Source organism: Felis catus, chromosome C2 (genome assembly GCF_018350175.1).
Source record: "Felis catus isolate Fca126 chromosome C2, F.catus_Fca126_mat1.0, whole genome shotgun sequence".
Classification (NCBI taxonomy): domain Eukaryota; kingdom Metazoa; phylum Chordata; class Mammalia; order Carnivora; family Felidae; genus Felis; species Felis catus.
This window is the reverse complement of record NC_058376.1, coordinates 12637720-12661237: the sequence shown is the minus strand read 5'-3', so window position 1 is coordinate 12661237 and position 23518 is coordinate 12637720. Positions and strand designations below refer to the sequence as shown.

The following is a 23518-nucleotide window of genomic DNA, read 5'->3' as shown; positions in this document are numbered from 1 at the left end:
GCTTTTCTGCAACAGGGGGTCACGACTCCGGGGATCTGGCGGCAGGGGGAGAGCGTGGTGGGGCGGTTTCCGAGGCTTTGCAAGACAATTCCACGAGGCTCAAGGCCACTGTGCTCTGAGCCTGTGGCCGTTAATTTCAAGCTGGATGGCACATTCTTTGCAGAGCGGTTGCCAAGGAACGAGGTAATCCTGTGACAGAAATACCGCCCGGGGCTTTCGGTTTGCTGGCCCGGAGGGCTTTAGGTGGTGTCAGATTTTATTACTAGCATTCCTGGTCTCCAAGAAATAACCACGGGAGAACACAAGTTGCGTCAAAGGACGCATCTACGGGTCCCGATTGGCGCCGCACAGAAAACAGGCACTTCGTTTCCTTCTGATACTGATCCAAAGATGGGTTTAAAAAAAAAAAAAAAAAAAGACACAAGATCACGTACCTTTAGGCTGGTCTGTAACCTCCCATCTGGTCAGGTGACCTGCCCATAAACTGGCTCCTCAGCAAGTCAGCCGCGTGGCCCCTTGGCCCCACCCTCGCTAGCCACGTGACCAAGGTTGGCTCCACCTTCACTAGCCACGTGACCAGGGATGACTCAGGTCACCCTTTCAGATCTCCACCGGCCTCCTCAGTGGGTGCTGTGCAGTGAATTAACCCACGTCCGCTCAGTGGGCACATGGCCGGCACCAGCGACCGCCAGCCCCCCCCCTTTCCTTACAGATGGCTGCAAAGGGGGCGCTCTGTCCCAACAGAGGGGGGCCTGGGGGTTTTGCGGGGGAGAAGGGCAGCCGGAGGGGACCGTACTTTTTACCAGCGTATTCAATATGGAAGCATAGTGTGAGGTAGTACTTTAGTAATTTCTTTTTGTTTTGCGAGAGAGAGGGAGAGAGCACGCCTGCCTTCGGGGGAGGGACAGAGAGAGAGGAAGAGAGAGAATCCCAAGCAGGTTCCACACTGTCGGTGCAAAGCCCAGTGCGGGGCTTGATCTCACCAGACTATGACCTGAGCCCAAAGCAAGAGTTGGATGCATAACAACTGAGCCACCCAGGTGCCCCAATCTAGTGATTTCTATACCCCAAAGTGAGTGACCCTTTGGCTAGTAACTTCAGATTATGTGAAGCAAAAGAGTAACTATCATGGCCACATAAAGCATTTATATCCCAGTGAGTCAGTAAGCATTCCTAATGATGTAGAAAGTTCTTAAACTTTCTTAAACATGAGCTACTGTGATCATGTGACTTGCTGACGCTTTTTACAAGTCTGGCACGGATGTAACGTGCATAAACTATACACACTGTCGAAGGCGGGAAGCTCCTCAAATAAAATCATAGGATCTTACTGCAAACTTCACATCGTGCAAGTATTAAAACTTTTCGTGGAAACAAAGTTATAGCCAAAGTCGAAAAGAAAATAGATGCAGATTTGACTTTACAAATTTTGACCATCAGCCACAACATTCAGTTGCAATGAGACGTGTGGTTGGCTCCAACCCACTTCAGGAAACGCTGCTTAGGGAACAGCAGGACTCCAGTAGCCAGCTTGGGGGCAGCCGCTATAAGGAAGCTGGAGATGGTGGGGAGGGGAGGAGAGGAGGCAGAAGGTTCTGGGAGATGGACGTGTGCAGAGTACTCGAGGTCCTTCCTGCTCCTGAGAGACTAGTCTCTGCCGAGGGCCCAAGTCCTCTCTTCCAGGTGGGGGCAGAGTCTTGGTGGATCTTGCTGCCATGTTCCCACGTATACTGGTCTGACCCGTGGGCACGGGCAGAGGGGAAGTGGCCGGGCCGCCCCCTCCTCCCAGGAAATCCTGCCCCTCCGCAGGCAGAAGGCATGCCCACCCCGCCCCTGCCTCCACAGCTCCTTCTTTGTGGCCGTGGGGCAGGGAGAGGAGCGGTGGGCACAGCGGGGCCAGGGCAGGGGCAGGGGCTGTCCCTGTCACTGCTCTTCCTCAGGGCGAGTACGCTGCATTTCCTCCAATGACGGGAACAGAACTCTCCACGCCAAAAGCCAAGCAGGACAGGATTTCTAGGCCGCTCTGCCTGCTCAGGCAGTTTGGGAGATGAACTTGAGCTCCAGTGCCAGGGTCTGTGGGGGATGACGGGATGGGGTTTAAAAACCGGCCAGGATGGTGGGTGGTCAATGAGCCAGACCCCGTCGTCAGCCTCCGTGGAAGCCTAGCGCACGGGGAGCTGGAGGCCGAGCCCACCTGGGAGAACCGTCTGCTACAGGGGCTGCGTTTGTTTTCAGGAACAGCCCAGAAGTTACAGAAGAACCAGCTCGGTCTCCAGGTCAGACAAGCTTGCTCCCCGGCTTTCATCACGGTGTAGCCTTTACACCTAGACAGCGAGGCCAGTCGGGCGTCAGCCAGGAGGCAAACTTTACCTTGGGAGCGGGCGATGCCAGGAAAGTGACCGTGTCGGGCGGGATTAAAGAAGGCTCTGGAAGGATCCAGGGCTGAGCCCAGCGGGGCGGTGAGTGTCGGGCGGCCTCTAGCGGCCACTGCCGGTCACGCTGCTCGGCGGACACCTGACTCGCAGGGAGAAAAGACACTTCTTCCATTTCTTCCAAGGCAGCAGCGGTCGTGAGAATATAAAAGATCCAGAAGCAAAAAGTGTCTGTAATTACATTTAGTATTTAGTCAAAGACACTAAATAGTTGTTTTGAAATACAAATAATTGAGGCTGATGCTTTTGAGGATATATTTATTAAATTCTAAAACCTTAAATAATTTTTATCGGACACATTCAAACGGAAAGAAAAACTAGGACAACTAGAAATTCAACATTTTTCAGAGGGTTGTGGGCGCCCTATTATTATTTAAATGTGTTTTTATTTTGCCTACAGGAAAGGTGAGCCGGTATTAGTGACAGCATCACCAACTGGTGAACTTCATCTTGGCCTCCACTTGATGTCTTTTACCCCGTGGAAATGTCTTTTCAAAGCAGTGTTATCTGCCCATGGGGAATTTAAACAGGAGTCATCGTCATTTTCTTCCAATTTCTGGAAATAAATTATGTTTTACACAGGAAGGCATTTCAGGAAAGTGTTTTGCAACATGAACAGACTGAAGAAAGAACCCACGTCCAAACTCCCACTCCCGTCTCCCCAAAAGGATGCTCCCAGACTCTAATGCAGGTGGGATGCCTGGCAGGGTCCCGGGGGCCCTGGAGAGGCGGGAGCTCTAGAAACGCCCCTCCCTACATCCTGCAGAACTCACGGCCCCCCGGCAGCTCCCCGCGCACTTGGGTAAGGAAGGGGGTGAATGCCTGTGGCGCCAGCTCTGAAAACCTATCAGCCCGGTACCTTGAGCTCCTCCTGTCTTCTGTGATAATACAGCATCAGCTGCTTCTGCTCCGCACTGCTGATGATCGGTTCTCGGGCTGGGGCCCCTTGTCCCCTCTGCAAAGACGAGGGCAGAGCAGACTGTGGGTTACAGCACTCTTACAGGGGCCACCCAGGAAGTTACAGTGAATGTTTTATAACCGCCTTTGCCGACTGCTACACATAAACTGGGGATCCGTTCTGATCATCAGGAGAGGCTTGGGTCTCCAGCAGCCCCTCAACCCTGGGCCCTCATGGTGGACAGAGACCAGAGGCCGGGCAATGCCACCGGCCGCCGCGGGTCCAGTGGAGAAGGGATGGAGATAATCGTGGAGAAATGATTTAGGCAAAGCAGCCTCGCACGGATACGGCTCTACGCGATCTAGATCTGTGACGACTTCTGGCACATCCTCCTTGTTTACAGAGTATCAGTACTTTGAAAACTTGAAATCAGTGCTCTAGGCTGTAGTTTCCATTTTGAGAACCACTTTTAGTTACTTGTAGCCCTATTTCTAAGGTTGAAATTAGCATGGCTTATGTACACCCCCCCGCCCCCATTAAAACAAACTCCAGATGTCGTCAAGCAATCCATACTGTCTTCCAGTTTTCGCTGTTTTACGTTAAGCCTGCACTAACGGGATTAAAGTATTTGTGACAAAGAGACTAAGTGAGATTTACTCTAATTTTTTATTGGTTGGAAAACAGTTAACAGAAAGTGGTGTCGTGTGAAAGCAAAAGTACTCACTTGCTGAATCTTGGCGATAATTTTGGTTTTCTCATTTTTGCCCACATAGTCTGAAAGCTTCTTTGTTCTTCTGAGCTCCTTGGCCGCCCACCACAGTTGGGCCTCTGATTCTTCAATAACATTCAGTCCTGCCTGGGGCCGTGGTCAGAACTGGCTTTAAGGTGCATCCGGACACTGGCCCACGCGTGTGATCCTCCCCCAGGTGCACGGAGCCTGGCTGGTCCCCCCTCCGCCAGTGTGGGGCAGGGTCTGGCATCTCAGCCCCGCCCCACCTCCCCTCTCCCCACGGGCGGCACCACCACCCCCACCGAACCAAAGCCCTTGCTCATTTCCATGCCTTTCCTGGTAGCTCCAACTCTTGCCCTGACTTCGTCACCCTCCTGCTCTGGGAGGTGGGGAGCACCCTATCTCATGTGTACCCTCATCTACAATACGAGGTCCTTCTCGGATGGATTTTGAGGATACCGCCAGGAAAGAACACTGGAATCCAGCCGGGTTTTTACATCTAGGCACAATGGGGCTGTTTGTCTGCTTCTGCACAGCCCGCCTATTTAAGATGGCTCAGAGCCACAGGCACTGTCCAATGGGATAAAGGATAAATGAGAAAAACAAAGGAAAATGGAACGTAAATGCAGGAAAATAACACGAAGCAAAAGGTGAGGCTAGAACACAAAATTCCAGGCAAAGGGACCAATGAATGCACTTTGGGTAGAAACAGGCACGAGTTAGGTTTCTGGCTTCCCAGTGGCCAAAGAGAACGGGCAGGTTTTCAGTTACTCCTGCTGGGCAGCCCCACAAACTTCCTGCCCCTCTGTGTGCCCTCAACCGCGAGCACTACCTTCGGGGTCTCCCCTAAACCCAGGGCTCTGCTCGGAAGCACAGCACGGCAGGATGGAAGGCTGCGTATGAAGCGAAACACGACGTCCAGGAGAGGAGGCCCAACTCTGCAGTGACCCATCCCACAGGACGCCCGAGAGCCACATACCTGAGTCCCAGACAAGTCTTCTTTATTTTCGAATTCCATCCGGATGGGATCGTATGGCGGCAGCCCCATGGGATAGACAATCATCACCGCACCTCGCAGCTGGTCCAAGGCGTCTTTCACCATCTCCATGGTAACACAGACTCCGGCTTCCACTTGTTTCTGAAGGGACAGGGGCAGGAATCATTCTGTACAATGGGACTGACCGATTCAGTAGGTACTGATCAGGTTCTTGTACCAGCCTCCTGCAGAGACGACTGCCACAGGACACAAAGGACTCCAATGGGGCTTGCTACCGAAGCCACCAACATCCTCGCGGGGCTTCTGCTGCGCCCGCCACGGCCTAGACCACCAAGCAGACTACGAGCGGGGCCGACGAGGGCAGTCAAGTGCGGAGGACGCTCAGCAGCGCAGACGGAGGGGATCGGGCCATGCCACGCCACGGTGGGGGGAAGGTGGAGCAGGCAGGTGAGCGACAGGACCAGGAGAAGCAAAGAGCAGCAGGTAGGTGCAGCCAGTGCACCAGTGCCCAAGGGGGTTGGGGACGTTGGGGCTCGCGCTGGGGAGGCCAGGCTGAGGAATCCGCGCTGAGGACAGGCGGCGACGTCTCTCCCGGGCAGGAGGGACGGTGCAGGAGCCTAACCCTGTGGTGGGTGAAGAAGGCTCCCGGCTGGGGGAGAGCAGGGAAATGCCCAGGAATTTCCTGAGTGGCAGGAGTGTCTGTTACTCATAACGAGCCCCTTTGGACCACACCAGAGTTCATGCTAATGAGGTGACCCATGTGGAACCTCATTTCAGGGAGAGGGAGCAGAGATTAGAGGGTTGAAACTTTCAGACCCAACCCCCATCACCATCCCGGCGGGGGGGGGGGGGGAGGGGAGCTGGAGAGGAGTCCCGTAGCCCAGGATTTTATTACTCACGCCCACATATTGAAACCCCGATAAAAATCCTGGGTATCGGAGCCCAGAGGAGCTTCCGGGGCGGGGAACACACTGCTATTCGAAGGCAGGTGCCGGGAATCCCAGGAGAGCGCCCACAGGCTCTGCACCCCGCACCCCAGACCTCGCCCTACATCTCTTCCACTCGGCGCCGAGTTGTGTCCTTTACAACAAAGCCATAGTCGTAAGTACAGAGCTCGCAGTGTGTTCTGTGAACTGGTGAACCAGGCGGAGGGTTGTGGGAACCTCCAGATTTACAGCCGGGACAGAAGCGCCGTGGGTTGCCTGGCGTCTGAAGGCGTGGGCTCTTGCCGGGGACCTTGCCCTTTCACTTGAGGGGTCTGCAGCAACACTGCGTAGTTAGTGTCAATCCTGAACCCAGGCCTCCCGGTCGGTATCTGCAAGGCACCAAAAGGCTACCAGGGCGCCTTCAATAAAGCAGTGGCTATGGCAACGGAAGATGCTGGGTTGTCGCCATCGTGGGACAGACGGTACAGGACCCGAGGTAAGGCTCATGGCGGGGGGGGGGGGGGGGGGGGCCTGTGTCATCGAGGCACCGGTGGCTCCGCCAACACCAAGTGGCAAGTCTGCAAGAAGTGCTTCTCCTTGGGTCCAGAGCACAGGGAGGAGCGAGGAATCGAACTCTCGGGTCTAGGAAACCTGAGCTTCCTCAAGGGCTTTCGGGAAGAAGCGTCTAGGAACCAGGTGCAGGAGAAGGAAGGCATCAGATTGGAGTTCCCTGAGGAGGCAGACTGTGCATTTGGAGGAGGAGAAGGTAAAACACTGGGGGGAAGGGCAAGGAGAGAGAAGAGGACCCAGGAGAAAGTGCTTCGATAAACACTCAACGTGGTGAGAGGCAAGAGAAAGGGCACTCAGGGAGCTGGGAGGGGACGGGAGGACAGGAGGGTCCTCAACGTGCTCAGAGGACAGAGTCAGACAGAAAAGCCTCCGACCTGCAAAGCGAAGGGGTGGCCCTGAGATGGCCATCTCTGTGGGGGAAGGAAACAGAGGCCGGGTCCTGAGACACCCAGGAGGTTCCGGGCCACGCATGTGGCTGTACGTCTGCTCCGGGAAGCTTGGTGTGAGGGTGAGGCCGCAGAGAACTGATTTCTGCAGAAGGAAAAAGGCCTGAGTGCATTAACAGCATAGATGTAGCCCACAGAACAGGAGGCACTGAAAACATCATCCCCATCTTGGGTTTCTGGGCAAGCAACAGTGGGGGCAGCAGCAGAAATGGGAGAGCCTGGGGCGGCGGGGGGGTGGGGTGGGGATTAAACACAGATCAGAGTCTCCAGGGAGGGATGAGAAGAGGACCTTGCAGGAGGGACAGAGAACTGAGGGCTCCTGCCAAGACAGCCTTGACCGCTGTGCCACGCCGGAAGGAAGGAGGCAGGCAGGGCAGGACGCAGGCCATTTGGAGCCTCAGAGCCCGGGGCCTGCTGCCCACGGCCAGCCGACTGGGGCCCAGCTGGGCGAGGATGGGTTAGGGAAGCAACGTTAGTGGGGCGGTGTGGCCGGGCGGGGGCTCAGGGATGGGGAAGGGGGACGGGAGGTCCTACGCTAAAGGGGGCCATTCTGGGTGATGGTGCTCTAATCTGACCAGAGTGGCGGACTAGTAAGACAGGAGGAGGAGTGACCACAGGAGTTCTGTGGCAGGGACGCCCAGGTCCCAGAGGGGGTTGAGGGGGGCAGGGCGGATGTGTGGCCTGAGGGAGGAAGGTGGACCGTGCCCTGGGGGCCTAGATCCGAACTCTCTAAAGCTCTGTTCTCATCTGTGAAACAGAGGGGATATTCCTGCCTTGCTTGCTCGCAGGTGGCTCACAAGATTGTTTCGGGAGTCACAGATCCCCAGAAAACATATCAGGTCTTCCCATCAGAGGCTTATGCCAGAGGATGGGTGTGCAGAGCTCCCAGATACGGGGTCACGTGAGGGAAGTCTTTCTGCTCAGAAAACGTCGCCCACCGCCACCAACATTAACTCAGCGCGGGTGAGCCATTTTCTGTACAAGCTCCACGAAATGCCAAGGGCAGTGATCCCTGGCCAGGTAACACGGCAGGGTGACAGAGGCACGCCGGTGCGGCTTCAGGGCAGCAGACGCCCCAATGACCTGGTCTCCTGCTCTCAGCAGAGGGACAGCTCAGGAAAAGGGGCCACAGAGACAGTGCGTCTGGATGGTCCACCATCTCTCACCCTCCCCATGATGAACCTCCGGCCACAGGACTCGAACCTTCTCCTGCTTGCCCCACAGTGCTAACTGTCCCCACCGTGGCCAGCTCTGGAGAGGGGACGGTGACGTGCACTGCATTTCTGGAGGCGGCGTGGAAAGGGCCCCGGGCGAGAAGTCAGGCCGGCCACTCGGGTGCCCTGCAACTTTGGGCAAATCACTGCAGCAAAGGACTGGAGCCCGAGAAGCCTCCCTGTAAATTCGGAGACAACCACGTAAGAAGATCCACAAGCAAAGAGACCGGAAAGGATTTCCACAGCAGACAGTGAGGGGAGTGAAGGGTACAGAGCAGTGTCCAGGCCACGATTTTCCTAACACGCCCTGACATGTGCTAGTTTGATCAGGTGTTAACAGTTATGATCAACACTGTAAAAAAAAAGGTTCTAGGATCAAAGGCATTTTGCAAACACTGGGCTGAACCAAAGCCTTCCTTGTCGGACTTGAGAGAGCTTTTGCTAAATTAATAGGCACTGAAGAGCAGTCATTCCTGAAGCATTTAAAGGATTAGTTAAGAGCTTGAAGAATTAAGGACACGTTGGTTTAGAAGTAATTTTGCCCATGGGGCGCCTGGGTGGTTCAGTCGGTCATGATCAGGTCAGGTCAGGTCATGATCTCCCCATCCATGGGTTTGGGCCCCGTGTCGGGCTCTGGCTGACAGCTCAGAGCCTGGAGCCTGTTTCGGATTCTGTGGCTCCCTCTCTCTCTGCCCCTTCCCCACTCACGCTCTGTCTCTGAAAAATGAATAAACTTAAAAAAAAAAAATGTAAAAAGAAGTAATTTTGCCCAGGGATGCCTGGGTGGCTCAGTCGGTTAAGCTTTTTTTTCGTTTTTTGTTCTTCTTTATTTATTTTTCAGACAGAGAGAGACAGAGCATGAGCAGGGGAGGGGCAGACAGAGAGGGAGACACAGAATTTGAAGCAGGCTCCAGCACAGAGCCCAATGTGGGGCTCAAACTCATGAACCATGAGATCATGACCTGGGCTGAAGTCAGACGCTCAACCGGGAGCCACCCAGGTGCCCCTAAAGTCAGTTAAGCTTCTAACTTCCGGCTCAGGTCATGATCTCGCAGTCCGTGAGTCTGAGCCCTGCATCAGGCCCTGTGCTGACAGCTCAGAGCCTGGAGCCTACTGCAGATTCTGTGTCTCCCTCTCTCTCTCTAAAAAATCAATAAACATTGAAAAAGAAATTAAAAAAAAAAAGTGATTTTGCCCAGTGATCAGTAGGAAAAGAAAAAAAAATGTTATCCACTGAGAAGGCTGGAATGGGGGGCGGGGGGTAGCAACGCCCAGGGCCAACACATAAATAAAGCAACTGACAGACAAAACAATTATTCAAACATCCTAATATTCTTTTCCTCCAGGGTCACATTACCTGCACCGTCAGGTATGACCTCTGCTTCTCCTTCTATGAAACAGCTTCTGCGTAAGTACTAGTGACCATCGCAAAAAAGTAATTCGTAGCGGCACGAACTCCAGCAATCAAATAGCCACGGAGCTCTTACAGGGTCACGATGTTTACGTTTCACTTTCTCAAGTTCTCCCCACATCACGTACCCATCAGCTCGTGGTTGTGCCACACGCACTACACAGTGTCCCACAAGTCCACGTCGTACTCGCGCAGGCCAGGCACCCTTTCTGCCTGACCCGGGAGACCGGGAGGATTCAGGACAGCTGTCACCAATATGAAAAGGAAAAGCGACCACCCACACCCAAACAGGCTGGTCCTTGCCTTGCCCCGGGAAGGCTAGAAAAAGAACAGGCTGGGCCGCAGATAACTCCACTCTGGAGTAAGTGGAGTCTGCATTTCAAACGACAGGCCTTAGGGCTTCATTTAAAAAAGCTAACCTTCGATATGATTGCTCTGGCCTCTTCTATAGTCTTCTTTAACACTTCCTTCATCTTTTCATTTGGAGCTGTGGAAATAGAACCGGGAAGAGGGAGAGAAACAGCTGTCTTTAAAGGTCTTCTTGGGGAGGGGAGAGGGAAAAACTAACGAACAAAACCAAAACAAACAAACCCCCCAAAACCCTTAGATGTCCTAATCCCTCCTGGCCAAGTCAGGGAGCAAGGACCTGAGAGGAGGACACTCGTGGAATTCAGGTGAGGGACACAGGGAAGCTGGCTTCTCAAAGCTTTGCTTTATTTATTTATTTTTAAGTTTCTTTATTTTTGAGTGAGAGAGAGAAAGATTGTGCGCAAGCGACGGAGGGGCAGAGAGAGAGGGAGACAGGATCGGAAGCGGGCTCTGCGCCGTTAGCAGAGGGGCTAACGTGGGGCTGGAACTCACGACCCATAAGATCATGACCTGAGCCGAGTCGGAGGCTTAGCCGATTGAGCCACCCAGGAGCCCCACAGAGCTTCAACTTCTTAATAAATAAAAGTATGAATTAAGACACTGAAAACGCTAGAAACATAAAGTTGTGTTAGAATAGAAATGGTTAATTTAAGATAATATTGGTTTAAAGGTGAATAATGAACCATTAACTGGTTCTCAGGACATACTATTATTTTTTTTCAGTGATGCAATTCCTTCTAAAAAGCACAAATATCTTGGGATGCCTGGGTGGCTCAGTCGGTTAAGCGTCTGACTCTTGATTTCGGCTCAGGTCATGATCCCAGGGTCGTGGGATCGAGCCCCAAATCAGGCTCTGTGCTGACAGCACGGATCCTGCTCGGGATTCTCTCTCTCCTTCTCTCTGCTCCTCCCCCTGCTTAACGCTTTCTCTCTCAAAGTAAATAAACATTAAAAAAAAGCAAACACATCTCTCCAAATTGACAATGAGTTTACATTATGAAAAGCTGTGGAAGGCAGCCAACCATTTTCCAGGCTAAAACCCACCCGAAATAACACTAAAAATTCCTATCATCTTCACTATTTTTTTTACAAAAATATTTTTTGAGCCTGTCAAGTCTTTGTAGGGACACTTTCGTATTTCTTTTGCTCCTCACAGTGTTCTAGCACAGTAGATGCGTAGGTACTTAGGTGTTTGTTAAACGATCAATTACGGTCTTTTAAATGGGGCCTTTTAATCAGGTTAAAAGGGATAAGCCATCAAAATGGACTCCCGTCTTTTTTTCCTTGAAATTCCACACGATCAACCGCACACTAAAGGGGGAATGATTTCAGAATGCTGACATGGACTAAGACGTTTTACACCACAGAGGGCCGTGCCCTCGATTCAAGGGGAGACGATGTGCCGACACTCATCGCCTCTGTTCACACAGAATCTCTAGCCAAACCCTAGTAGCCGCAAACCGTAACAGAACAGAACCCTCAATACGGTGTCAATGATTGCCCCCCAAAACTATTCGGTCGAACCATATTCAACTTTCACCATTTGTTACCTACAAAACTGGCAGCTTCAGGTGGTTCATCTGATGTAAAAGCTCGCAGCACCTTAGTAAAGAAAGAGCAAGAAGACAGATGCTTCCTCGACCTACCCGATTCATTATGGATTTGCACGGTACCACGGGAGTTGGTTACACGGTGCAGTATTTCATATGTCTGTACAGAAAACTGAGGTCTGTGTTTTTTGTTTTTTTTTTTTTAATTTTTTTTTTTTTTAATGTTTATTTTATTAGAGAGAGAGAGACAGAGCATGAGCAGGGGCGGGGCAGAGAGAGAGGGAGACACAGAATCTGAAGCAGGCTCCAGGCTCTGAGCTGTCAGCACAAAGCCGACACGGGGCTCGAACCCATGAACCATGAGATCATGACCTGAGCTGAAGTTGGACGCTTAACCAACTGAGCCACCCGGGTGCCCCCCGAGGTCCGTGTTTTCACGTGAAATTGCCACCTGCATACTTCCTGCTATGCTCGCGCGTGCACACAGAAGACACAGGCTGGATTACCTTGCCCATTCCTTCGGCCGATGTCATCCTTTTTAAATACCGAGCCCCCACTGGGTACACACTTTTCACCCCATTCATCCCTTAATTTCAATTCTTCAATCTGGTCATCAGTCAGTCCTTGCATATTAGGAGGGAGAAATATGCCATGTTCTGCCAATTCTTCCATTTCTTAAAAATAAGAGAAAGTTACACAGTATGCATCACAATTATCATCACACCACCTTACACCTCAGTGAAATGTAGGCTCCCTGGGGGTCAGGGGTCTTGCCCAGCGTCTCCCTATTTTATTTAGCAAATGCTTAGATACCACTTGGTTTGGGCCAGGCCTGTCCTTGGCCTTTGACACACGGGTCGCCCATTTGTCCTAGATCAGCAGCGGCACCGAGTTTAGGAGCTCACCGTGATCGCGGGCAGCAGGGGCTGCAGGCTCTGTGCGCGAATCTTCTGCTGGGCTGTACCTTCTGGGACTCAAGGGGCACGAGTTAAAATTCACTGACGGTCTGAATACATATCCACCAAGGGCGTTACAATTTCCGAGCGTGTTCATGTAGATTACTGCATTTCGCCTTGTGAGGCAGGCAAGAGAATCCTCCACATCCTGGTCTTCCCTCATTTACAGCCCTGTCACCTGAGGCTTGCAACTTTAGAGACATACTTTCTAAATAATTTGTGTAAATCTGGTCAGTGGAGAGGACTTCAGGCAATTCACACCCTTCCAAAGCGGCAGAGATGGGACTAGACTTTGGTGTTCTGGTATCATGTTCACTATGCAAAAGCGTGGCTTTGTATTTTTCCAATCCCATATATATTCACCCCCAAACTAACCCACACTTTAACCTTGCAAAATCGCTTGCCTTCCTCCCTCCCTCCCTCCGAGTTTCCATAGCACTGTAGGAAGACACCAGGTGGCTTGTAACAATACAACACTACAAAACAAATGGTGTAACTTAATGGGGTCTTTATTGTCTCTCTCCTTACCAGACACTAAGCATCTGGGGGCCAGGGGCTGGTCTCCGGCAGGCAGAGCCCTGGGGCCTGCCTGAATCACAGTGGACAATGGGAGCTACAGAATAAATGAGTGAGCCACTAGCACAACTCGAAATATTTAGCAGCACATTTTCAATTGATAATTTTATACAAAAAGTTGAAGTCACTTTTCTCCCCAAATGTTTTAAATAAAAAAAACATTTAATACTGAGCTGGTTTTGGAATCAGTAAGTTTTCTAAGAAACTATATGTATGCGCCATAAAGGCAGAAACCATAACCCTTAAGGAGTTCTCCATGGCACAAAAATCACGTATTACAGAAACACTAGACCACATCTGGAGTATCACCATGGGAGCACAAATAGGGAGCACCTCGCTCGAGGCGGAAAGTCGCCAGACAGCGCTGCTCTAGAGCGTTCGGGAGGAGTGACCAAACGTTGTAATATGAGAAACAGGCTTGTGTTTCCTGGAGAAGGGCAAGGGACGCCAAGGTTGCTCTTCCCACCCTCGGGAGGTGGGGGCGTCCCAAAGTCAGGTGCTCCCCCACCGGGAGGCGCTCCACTCCAGGCGTCTCGACAGAGTGATTTCCTTCCACTACACCTGCTCTCGGCCCGGGTGTTTCGGCTCCCCCGGGTTAGCCCGTCTCCCCGGCTACTTCACACCCTGCCCCGCGGGCTTCGGCGCGCACTTGGCCTTGCCCGCACGCGGGGTGCCGGCGTCACTCCGCTCTCCGCGGGACCCCGGCGGACTGTCCCCTCTCGAGCCCGCCGGCCGCACGTCTTTGCAAATCTTCGCAAACCTGACCCTCTCCGCCCAGCCGGCCCGAGAAAGTCTTGCGGCTCCCGCCCCACTTCCCCATCCCGGATGGCCCGTTTCTCCCCGCCCCGGCGCGGGCTCCACGGTCCCGTCCGCAGACTCGCCGCGCCGCTGGGCCGCACCTGAGCAGACGCGCTGCACCTTGAGCCGCGCGTTGTAGACCCGGGTCACCTGCACCGTGAGCTCCTCCAGCTCCGTGCTCCCCGGCGCCTGCAGCAGGAACTGGCTCTCGTCGCCCCGCTTCACGTGCAGCAGAACCATGGCGGCCCCGGAGACCCCGCCGAGGCGGCGAGGAGGCCCGGGATGCGCGGCCCGCCGTAACCCGAGGCCGAGGAGCGACCGCCGCCTAACCGCTGCTTGGAGTCCGGAACTCGGGGCTAGCGCGCCCGCGGGGCCGGGAGGGGGGAGGCCCTCACTCCCGGAAGTTCCTGTTGCCAGGAGCAACAAGGAAACACTGGGGCAGCCAGCGCCAGTCAGAAGCCGAGGGCGGAGAAGCCGCAGCGCGCGAGGGCGGGGCCGAAGCTCCCGGAAGCAGGTGCTGCCGGGCAACGATCCACTCGGTCCGAGACGGCCGCCGTCCAGCGCCGCCCCCCGCCCGGCAGGATTCGTCCTGCGCCGTTCCCGGAAGTGCCCGTTGTCGGGGCAACCGCCCAACACAGCCCAAGCTATCGGAGGGGAGCGCGGAACGCCCCGTCCACTCTCCCGGGCCCGAGGTTCCACCTAGAGAGATGTGTGGGGCGGGGGGAGGGGTGCGGTGGTGGGCACCCTCAGACGCCGAGCCCTGAAGCGGGTCCCCGCTGCCGCTACAAGTCCCAGCGGCGTTTCCGCCGCTGTCACTCACCACTTCCGGAAGTGCTTCCCGCTGTTTCCGGTCTGGAGATGTTCGCGGTGGGGGGAGGAGTGGTTCGCGCGGGGCGCGGGGTGTGAGCACCCAGGGGCGGGAAAAAGTGTGCGTCCTCCTCTGTGCGGGCTAATTGGGATTCGCCTATCTAGGGTGGCTCTAGCGGCTGCTGCCGGAGCGACCGTGCCCAAACTATCCAGCCAGCCACCGCCCGAAAAATTCTCATTGAACAGGCGCTATTTCTTCCAGGCGTGGGTCACTGCTGTCAGGGAGTTTATATCCCAGTGGAAGTGAGAAAGAGAAAACAAAATATAAGGGACAAGGCAGATTCAGATAGAAGCATAAAGAAAACCAAATTGGGTGACATTTGCACTTAGTCCTTGATAACAAGGTGCCACCAAAGCTACGTACGATAGTGCAAGGCTTCAACCCTCGTTATCTCCTTCGAAAGGCCATTGCCCGATCTGAATATTGCAAGCACCTGCTACTTTGTATTCCTGTAACTTTGGCTCTCTCCATTGGAACTTCGTCCCTGGGGTCTCCGGGGCAGAGTGGATAGTGTGTGACTATGGGCTTGGAAATGCCAAAAACCAATTCGGGGTCTCATATGAAGACTGTTAGACTGGTCCTAGACAGGGTATGGAGCCCAGCGAGCGGATGTGTTTTCACCTCTAGTATTGGGGCAGGGACCACGCAGACCCTGGAACATGCAGTACTGGGCAGAATGGTAAATGTCTGTGTTCTCAGAGGGAGAAGGGGACCTACTGTGTTCTCTGAGCTCCTGAGTGCTGGCCACAAGGCCATCCCCCTGTTTTTCCTGAATCTGATTCTGCACCCCTAAGCCAACCAAGCTTACAACTTGGTTGAAAGTGTCTTGCTTTCTAGGTGGTGAGAACCATTTATGCGCAAACTCCGATATTACAGGGTCTCTGGGTGTAAGTTTTAAAATTAACAAAGCGTGGAAAACTCATGTGCTGGCCATCCCGTTTCGTTTATATGTAGTTTATTATTTGGTAGGAATCATTTGGTAGAAAGTATGTAGTTCATTCCTCACTTGGTAGTCACTCCATAGACCAAGCGCTTGCAGTATCTTTAATCTTTGTCAGCACTGATATTTGCCGGTGTAGTCCTGCTAACTTTTATTAACATTCCTTTCAGTGTCCTCTTTCAGTCTTTTTTTTTTCCCCCTCATACAGGCCATGTCTTACAAATTTGCGCGTAGCTTTTTCTCAGTGTGGTTTCGGTAATCCTAAATCGTACCAAAGACCCTCTCTTGTCTTGGCACGACTCGAGCGGGTTACTGAATTTGAAGACAAAAGGTGGTATGTGTGTGCTCTTGAGCAGTGTGGCTACTTTTCTCTGAATATTTTAGGCGCTGTTGCCTTTCTAGGGTGAAGGGCATCTTATGACCATTTGTACCCAATGAAGCGATGCATTAGGGATGAATGCTGTGGTCTAGATAATAAATAGGTCATTCATGTTGGCCGTTAGATATCAGGCAGCGAGGGAGGAAAAGAACAGATTTTTAGTCTACTGAAAAAAACCTTTGTTTTTTTTTTTAAGGCCCTAACAACATTAGAGATACATTTCAAGTTCCCACACAGCCCTCTCTGATTGCGTTCTCTTCTTCCCCTTCTCCAAAGGTAACTACTCTGCTGAATTTATCATTCCCGTTGGCTGTTGTCATACCATCAACACGCACGTGTATGTCTCCCTAAAGAATAGAGGATATTTTTCGTGTTTTAACTTTTATAGAAATGTCATATTGTATTGTTTTCTAACTTACCCAGTGGTCTGCTGTCCAAATCTGTCACTCCATTCCCGGTGACGATTAGTGTATTTCTAGTTTTTACCATTACGAACATTGCCCGTCCTGTTCCACGTGCGCTAGAATTTCTCTACAAGTCAGATTTCTTGGGATAGAGCATATGGATTTTTCTGGGCATGGTTAAATTGCTCTCCAGAATCGATACTCTCTCAACACCAGCGTATGAGTCCACATCCTTCTACATGTTCACTAACTCTTGATGTGCTCAGACTTATTTTCCTAAAATTAATAAACAGGGGTTTTGAAATTTTATATATCAGTTTTCCTGTGTGTGAGTTTGGTTGTCCTTTGTCCGTCACCATGACTGTAGGTTAGTTTGTGGACTTGCAGAGCTCAGGATCTGGCTACTCATAAAGAGGATAAAAAGATACGTTATAGACGGGGAGAAATATTGGCAAACCACGCATCCAACAAAGTGCGAGTATACAGAAAAGACAAAGAACCCTCAAAACACAACAGTAGGGGCGCCTGGGTGGCTCAGTCGGTTAAGTGCCCGACTCTTCATTCAGACTCAGGTCATATTCTCACGGTCAGTGAGATCGAGCACCGCATTGGGCTCTGTGCTAACAGCAGAGCCTGCTTGGGATTCTCTCTCTCCCCCTCTTTGCCCCTCCCCTGCATACGCTCTCTCTCCCTCAAAATAACCAAACATTAAAATAAAATAACAGTAAAAAAAAAACCAATCCATTTAGAAAATAGGCAAAAGACACATATTTTACCAAAGAAGATATTAGATGGCATGTTCACCATGAAGAGGTGTTCACCATGGTTAGCTATTAAGGAAATAAAGCCACAATGATACATCCTCTACTGAAATGGCTAAAAGAAAAAGTAGTGACAACAGCAAATGCAAGCAAGGATGCAGAGAAGTCGATCACTCACACATTGCTGATGGGAATGTAAAATGGTCCATTCTGGAAGACAGTTTGGCAGTTTTTTAAAGATCCAAGCATCACCTACCCTGTGGTCCAGCAATTGCACTCCTGGGCATTTTCCCAGATAAATGAAAACTTATGTTCACAAGAAAACCTGTACGGGGGACGCCTAAGTGGCTCAGTCGGTTAAGCCTCCGACTTCAGCTCAGGCCATGATCTCGCAGTCCATGGGTTCGAGCCCCACGTCAGTCTCTGTGCTGATGGCTTGGAGCCTGGAGCCTGCTTTGGATTCTGTCTCCCTCTCTCTTCCTGCCCCTCCCCCGCTTAACGCTTTGTCTCTCTCTCCTTCAAAAACAATAAACATTAAAAAGCAAAATTAAAAAGAAAAAGAAAAAACCTGTATGGGAATGTTCATAGCAGCTTTGTCTATAATAGCCCCAACCCAGATGTCCTTCAGTGGGTAGGTGGGTGAATGCCTAAACCAGCTGTGTTAACATCCACACCATGAAATACCACTTGACAATAAAAAAGACATCTGCAGTCTTGATGAATCTCCAGGTAATTATGCAGAGTAAAAAAGTCAATCCCAAAAGGTCACATACCGTATGATTCCATATATATATGGAATACACACACACACACACACACACACACACGCACACATATATATAAAACACTCCTGAAGTGGCATAATTATAGAACTGGAGAATAGTGGTTTCCAGGAGCTAGGGACAAGGCAGGGGAGTTAGGATGGGATGACAGCAGGAAAAGGGCAACATGAAGGATCCTGGTGGTGACGGGAAGTGTTTTGCATCAATGCTAATGTCCTGGTTGTAGTATTATACTATAATTTGTAAAATGTTACCACTGGGGCGGGGGTGGGAAACTGGGTATAGGGTACCTGGGATCTCTCTGTATTATTTCTTATCAACTACATATGTATCGTAATCATAAAATCAAGTTTCTTTTAAAGCCTATTATTCTGTATCTACAACTTCTACATATCTTCTGTATCTAAAATTATATTGAACATGATTCAATGATTTAAGAATCAACGTTACTGTTCTGAATAGCAATCATACAGAACTGAAAAAAGGCAATACTGGAAGGAACTACTAGCCTTGGCCTTGAACTTGGGTCTTTTTAGTCAGTCTCCTGTGTCTGGCTGTCCTTGTGCCTATTACCCTTCTACCCCCATCATTCATGCTTCATGCATTATTTTCAGGCCAGTAAGACTTTGAATGAGGGCCTCTCTTCTTAATGATGATTTGTAGTCTTAGAAGATTTTCTTACTTTTAGACTATTATATGGAGAAGTAAAATGGATGAAATGAAGTCTTGAATTAAAATACCTGATCTGGGAGGCACGTGGGTGGTTCAGTCGGCCAAGTGTCCCGCTCTTGACTTGGGCTCACGTCATGATCTTACGGTTCGTGGCTTTGAGCCCTGTGTTGGGTTCTGCGGTGGCAGTGTGGAATGCGCTTGGGATTCTCTCTCTCCCTCTCTCTGACCCTCTCCCGCTCATGTGCTCTGTCTCTCTCTCTCCTCAAAATAAATAAACTTAAAAAAAACACCTGATTCGACAGCTGATCCCCAAATGTCATTACACTTGCATATGTAAAGTTCAAGGAAAATGGCTGAGAAAAGTTCTTCCCTCTTGAGCAAAGTAGTCAACATGGTAAAGACAGGTGTATTTATTTCATATGACAGCACATTTCACAGATATGTACAGAATGTTTGTATACCACTGACTTTAATACTGCACTTCTATAAAGTATATAGTTATAAATATTGTATGCCACATAAGCAATAAAATTCTTACATATAAACAGCAATCTACTATAGAGAACAAAGAATTCACAAAGAGAGCCTTAGTGTCTAATTTCTGCTCTGCTTTTAACAGAACTGGTAAATATTTTAATAACACAGAATAATGGCTAGTTATTTGCAGCGTACCTTTCACTTTCCTAACTCTGTGCCCTTTCGGCAACTTGCCAAATATAATTTTCCTGGTAAAGGCTGAGCTGCTGCGTGATACGTATATTTTAGACAGTAGTTTGTACTCAAAAAGGAAACATCGCTCACAGAAACCGCAATCCGCACTAGTGAAGTTTATAATGAATTCTTTTTGCTAATGGAGAGCAAATACCACGTACACTAATCACATAGATGTTAAAGCCACAGTTTCAAGAAGTTAATTCACATTCTGAAGCACACTGCTTATAGTAATACTGCTGTTTAAAATATACTACTGCTGAAATGATTAGAACCCCCAAAAAGCACAATATAAAACTCACAAGAGTTAGTGCTAACAGCGAATCCTGGCTGTGAACAGAGAGAGGATTACTTCTAGAAATATAGTATCTTGATAACATTTGAGCATTTAGAAAAGTGCTTTTTTTTCCCTACTAGATTTGCTTTAAGTGCAATGCAGTTTGCTGTGCTTTTCCACTTTACATAATCTTAGCCATGAACTCTATTTTGATGTTCTCCCAGTGCACATCTTTAAAGGTTAAATGTGGACGATGGAATTTAGGTGGACATCTATAACTTCCTATAGAAGGAAGGTTAATATCAGTCTCAACGGCTGAGGATGATTTTAACTTAAGCTGACAACAAAACATCGCTCACGGAGTTTTCTGTTTGGGATTACGTGACGATACCAAAACACTACATTGTGTAAAAATTCTGTGAACTTCATAAGAGCAGGGTCAGTTGCATATTGGCAGCGCGGGAGACAAAATCCACAGCTAATTTGAGGGGTAGTCTCTAAAAATGTAAAGCAGCTTCACAGATGTGTCGCGTAGCCTCTGATGGGGACAGAGCACACACGCGGAGTAGATCCCCAACTCCAAGCATTCTGAGGACCGCTGCCTTCCCTGCTATGAAGTTCCGGAGAGAAAGCAGCAAAGGGAAAGTGTGGGAGGGGAATGGGCAACATACACCTTAGTGCAGAGAGAGGGGAGTGCGTTTAGCTCTAATATTCTTCATTGAACTTGGAGGTAAGTGCCTTCCTGAGAGATAAGGCCATAGTGCTTTGTTGTATGGGCTGGAGTGTCCATCCACATGACCGTGACCACAAAATAGGCTGCTTCCGGCCCCAAGAACCTCCTCCCGGAAAAAAAGCGTCTGGAGATGCTGGAGCCCGAAGGAACAAAGATGCGGGTCATGTGTGTTTGGGGGAGGGGGATGAAATGGTAGGAAAGTCTGGTTCTGTAGTGAGATGCTAGTTTTGGAAAGAAAATTAATGAACTGTCCAAATTTCATGTATAGCCATCCTTTTGGTAATGAAACACCGAAAAAATAACTCTGTTAGAACGTGTAGGTAAATATTTTGTCTGAGTCCTAAGTTTACACAAATATGTAAGTGTATACATACGTGTGTGTGTGTGTGTGTGTGTGTGTGTGTACCCATGCCTTTTTGTGTTTTAAAGCCATGCCTTTCACAATGGTCTCAGTATAACTCTGATAGCTCTTCGGTAAATACCTGGAAACACCATTGTTAACAAGTATCAAAGAGCAGGCAAGAATGTCAGCTAGAAGTTGTCTGGGCTTTTTTACGGTTCTTCAGAGAAGACGGACAGAGAATTTCTGAATAAGGACTACTGTCTGAAGTAGTTTTGAGCACTGTTTTTGGCTACTCCTCTCTCTTATTTATCCAAACAGAAACACACCAAAACTCCAGTTAATAATGAGAAGGACTTTTTCCTTATTTCCAATATACACATATTCCAGCTTTGTACACATTAAATAGTGGTATTTCGTGACAACATCAGTGCACTTAACAATTCCATATTGCACATAATGAGGAACTAATGCCCAATTCTTTTGGCTCTCACCTGCCCAAACTGAAAAACAAACAAACAAATCCAAGACTGTTTTCTATTGCATAACCTTATCTTTCTGTAAAGTCTAGTGTGGGTGATGCCTTCGATGGCAAGGTTGTGAAAGGAGCTACAGGAGGGGTGGTGGCAGGTGGGGGCAGAGTGACAGGAGGTGGAGGTGGTCGTCTTGATGGCAACACACAGAAAGGAACATTTGTGCCTTTATTCCAGTCATCATCAAAGGTCACGGAGCCAGAGAGCGAACTCGGCTGATTACTCAGTAGGTCTGGACAAGATGACTTTGACTTCCCTTTCACACCAAAGTCCTCCTCTTCCTCGAAGGTTACCCATCCTTTTGGGTTGCTGATTTTTGCCGAAGACTGGCCCTGCAGATCAAAACTGTCCTTAAAACCATCAAATGATGAAGGCTTGCTATTGTTATGACCAAGAGGCTTCAGGGAAGGGAAAGGACTGCTGGCAACAGGCTCGTCTTTGGAGAGCCACGAAGTTGCCTCCGATTCTTGAGACTCGGCTCTAAATGGGTTTCCGGGAGCTGCAGTCCTGTCGGTGAAAGGATTTGTGCTGGTCAAGCTAGTAATAAATGGGTTTGGAGAACATCGCATATTTTCCTGGGATTTACTCCGGGCTGGAATTGGAGGCATGCAAGTTACAGAACTCAAAGTATTCATGTTACTTTGTGTTGCAGAAGGCAACTGAATCAACCCCTTTGGGTTTGGGGTTGGAGCACATGATGTTTGAATGGATGACTGAGCCTTGGATACAGCAAGCAGACTGAATGACAGATCTTCAAATGGGTCATTCTTTAAGGGTGATTCCAGTCTGACGGCAGAGACTCCATTTGTTTTCACCTGAAAAAGAGAACACCCAATAATCAGGAAAAAAAAAAAAAAAGACAACATGTTACTTTTAACAACCCCTCTATGCTTCCTGTCTCAATTATTCATGGGGGGAGGGGGAGGGGGCAAGGATACAAATTTCAAACTTAAACAGCTTTGTATAGTTTGTTACCCTGGTAGTTTAAGTAAGGCAAGACAACTAAAACCTTACTCTTTAAAACCTCCCTACTACATAAACCCCTTTGTTAAAGACATTTGTTTAAACCCCAGAGAAGTTAAATAGTTTGTTTCATTCATGCAAGTTCTAATATGATGTAAAATGGAGAACTGGACAGAATTCAGCAAATGACTTGAACATGCCGTTTTATCAAATGTTAGCGTGAACGCAAGAAACCGGTATTTAGAACTTATGCTAGATCTGTAGAATAAACTTCCAACACCTATCGTGATGATGATGTGGTTTCATTGTTCTTTTACATATATTTTTATTTAAAGTTAATGTTACTATGGAAATTAAACTTCATGAATGGAAACTGACTTCATTGGTATGTTTATATTCTTAAGCTAAAGACAACGCATCTTTCCTTTTCTATTTGGAAAAATGTATTTTCAAAGCATTTTTTGCCTTTTAAGTTCTCCTTTGTAGACTAAACTCTGCCAATGATGTGACAATTTTCCTTAACTGACTTTCCTCATCTTGTAAGAAAAAGTTTCAAAACAGATATGCTCATTAATAACCATATGCAAAGATTGTTTAAAACTGGTGGGCGGGGGGGGGGGATCCCATTTTCTATTTGGTATATAATCCGTTCCTTCCACGTGGCAGAATTGGCTGTGAACTGGCAGGAGGAGTGTCCGGAATTACTTTATGGTCGTAAAAAGTGTGCACTCTGTGCCTGGTTCACAAAGAAGCCAGCTGGGAGAGGAGCATGTCTATGGGACTGAGCAAAACCAACTTCTCCAACTTCTTTAATGGGGAAGAGAACCCTGGTCTGAGGAGCAAAAATTAGCTCATCACGTGCTTCATTTTGATTAAAAAAACAAAAGCAACCTGTACATAATTATCGATACTAAGTAGATGACTCGGATATTGATGCCAGATTTAAAGATAAGAAGATAAACTTTTGGTTGAAAAGGACAGGGGGGGAGCATTTGGGCTCAAGACCTGCAATGTAACAAAATGGAGCACCACCTAAAATAAATTTAGAGAGTTGGGAGAGCAAAGTAACTAAATGTTCATGAGCTGTGTGGAAAAAAAAGAGCAGTGGTCCCCACCCACCGAAAAAACATAACTGCATTGTATAGAATAGTAACTTGCTACTTTAACAACAGGGAAGGCTGTTCATTTGCATAAGGCAACGATGGATAACTTCAATAAGTGAGTAACTTTCAAGTATCTGATTGTTTTATTCAATTGTCCTAGAACATACTTCCTAACTGAA

The 23518-nt window shown here is 49.3% G+C and overlaps 2 protein-coding genes across 14 annotated transcripts in view; both read right to left on the bottom strand.

Annotated features, from left to right (window-relative positions):
• Positions 1–2673: 2673 nt before the first annotated feature.
• On the bottom strand, positions 2674–14367 carry CFAP298 (cilia and flagella associated protein 298). Of its 3 annotated transcripts, XM_003991467.6 has the most exons (7): positions 13975–14277; positions 12050–12217; positions 10044–10111; positions 5040–5198; positions 4055–4186; positions 3292–3387; positions 2674–2988 (listed from the first exon to the last, which is right to left on the bottom strand). In XM_003991467.6, exons 1-7 carry the CDS (start codon positions 14111–14113, stop codon positions 2878–2880), a joined length of 873 nt encoding a protein of 290 aa, XP_003991516.2. In that variant the 5' UTR covers positions 14114–14277; the 3' UTR covers positions 2674–2877. The 3 variants fall into 3 exon arrangements, with proteins under 3 accessions (XP_003991516.2, XP_044892612.1, XP_023105413.1); XM_045036677.1 differs by lacking the exon at positions 12050–12217 and having other exon boundaries at positions 13975–14367; XM_023249645.2 differs by lacking the exons at positions 10044–10111; positions 13975–14277 and having other exon boundaries at positions 12050–12127.
• A 4706-nt stretch (positions 14368–19073) lies between these two features.
• The window catches only part of SYNJ1 (synaptojanin 1), a 90307-nt gene continuing 85862 nt past the window's right edge, over positions 19074–23518 (bottom strand). For 8 of the 11 annotated variants that reach the window (XM_023238799.2, XM_023238802.2, XM_045036674.1 and 5 more), the window contains one exon: positions 19074–22088. In XM_023238799.2, coding sequence (XP_023094567.2) covers positions 21291–22088 — 798 coding nt within the window. In that variant the 3' untranslated portion in view covers positions 19074–21290. The remainder of the gene's footprint in view (positions 22089–23518) is intronic. The other 3 variants (XM_023238806.2, XM_023238807.2, XM_023238808.2) reach the window with 1 other exon arrangement.

What these genes read in the sequence shown, in the direction of transcription:
- CFAP298 (XM_003991467.6), bottom strand. Translation starts at nt 14,113, where the DNA reads ATGGTTCTGCTGCACGTGAAGCGGGGCGACGAGAGCCAGTTCCTGCTG. An exon ending in GGTGCAGCGCGTCTGCTCAG is followed by an intron (nt 12,218 to 13,974) that starts GTGCGGCCCAGC and finishes CTTATTTTTAAG; the next exon opens with AAATGGAAGAATTGGCAGAA. An exon ending in TTATCGCCAAGATTCAGCAA is followed by an intron (nt 3,388 to 4,054) that starts GTGAGTACTTTT and finishes TCGTCTTTGCAG; the next exon opens with AGGGGACAAGGGGCCCCAGC.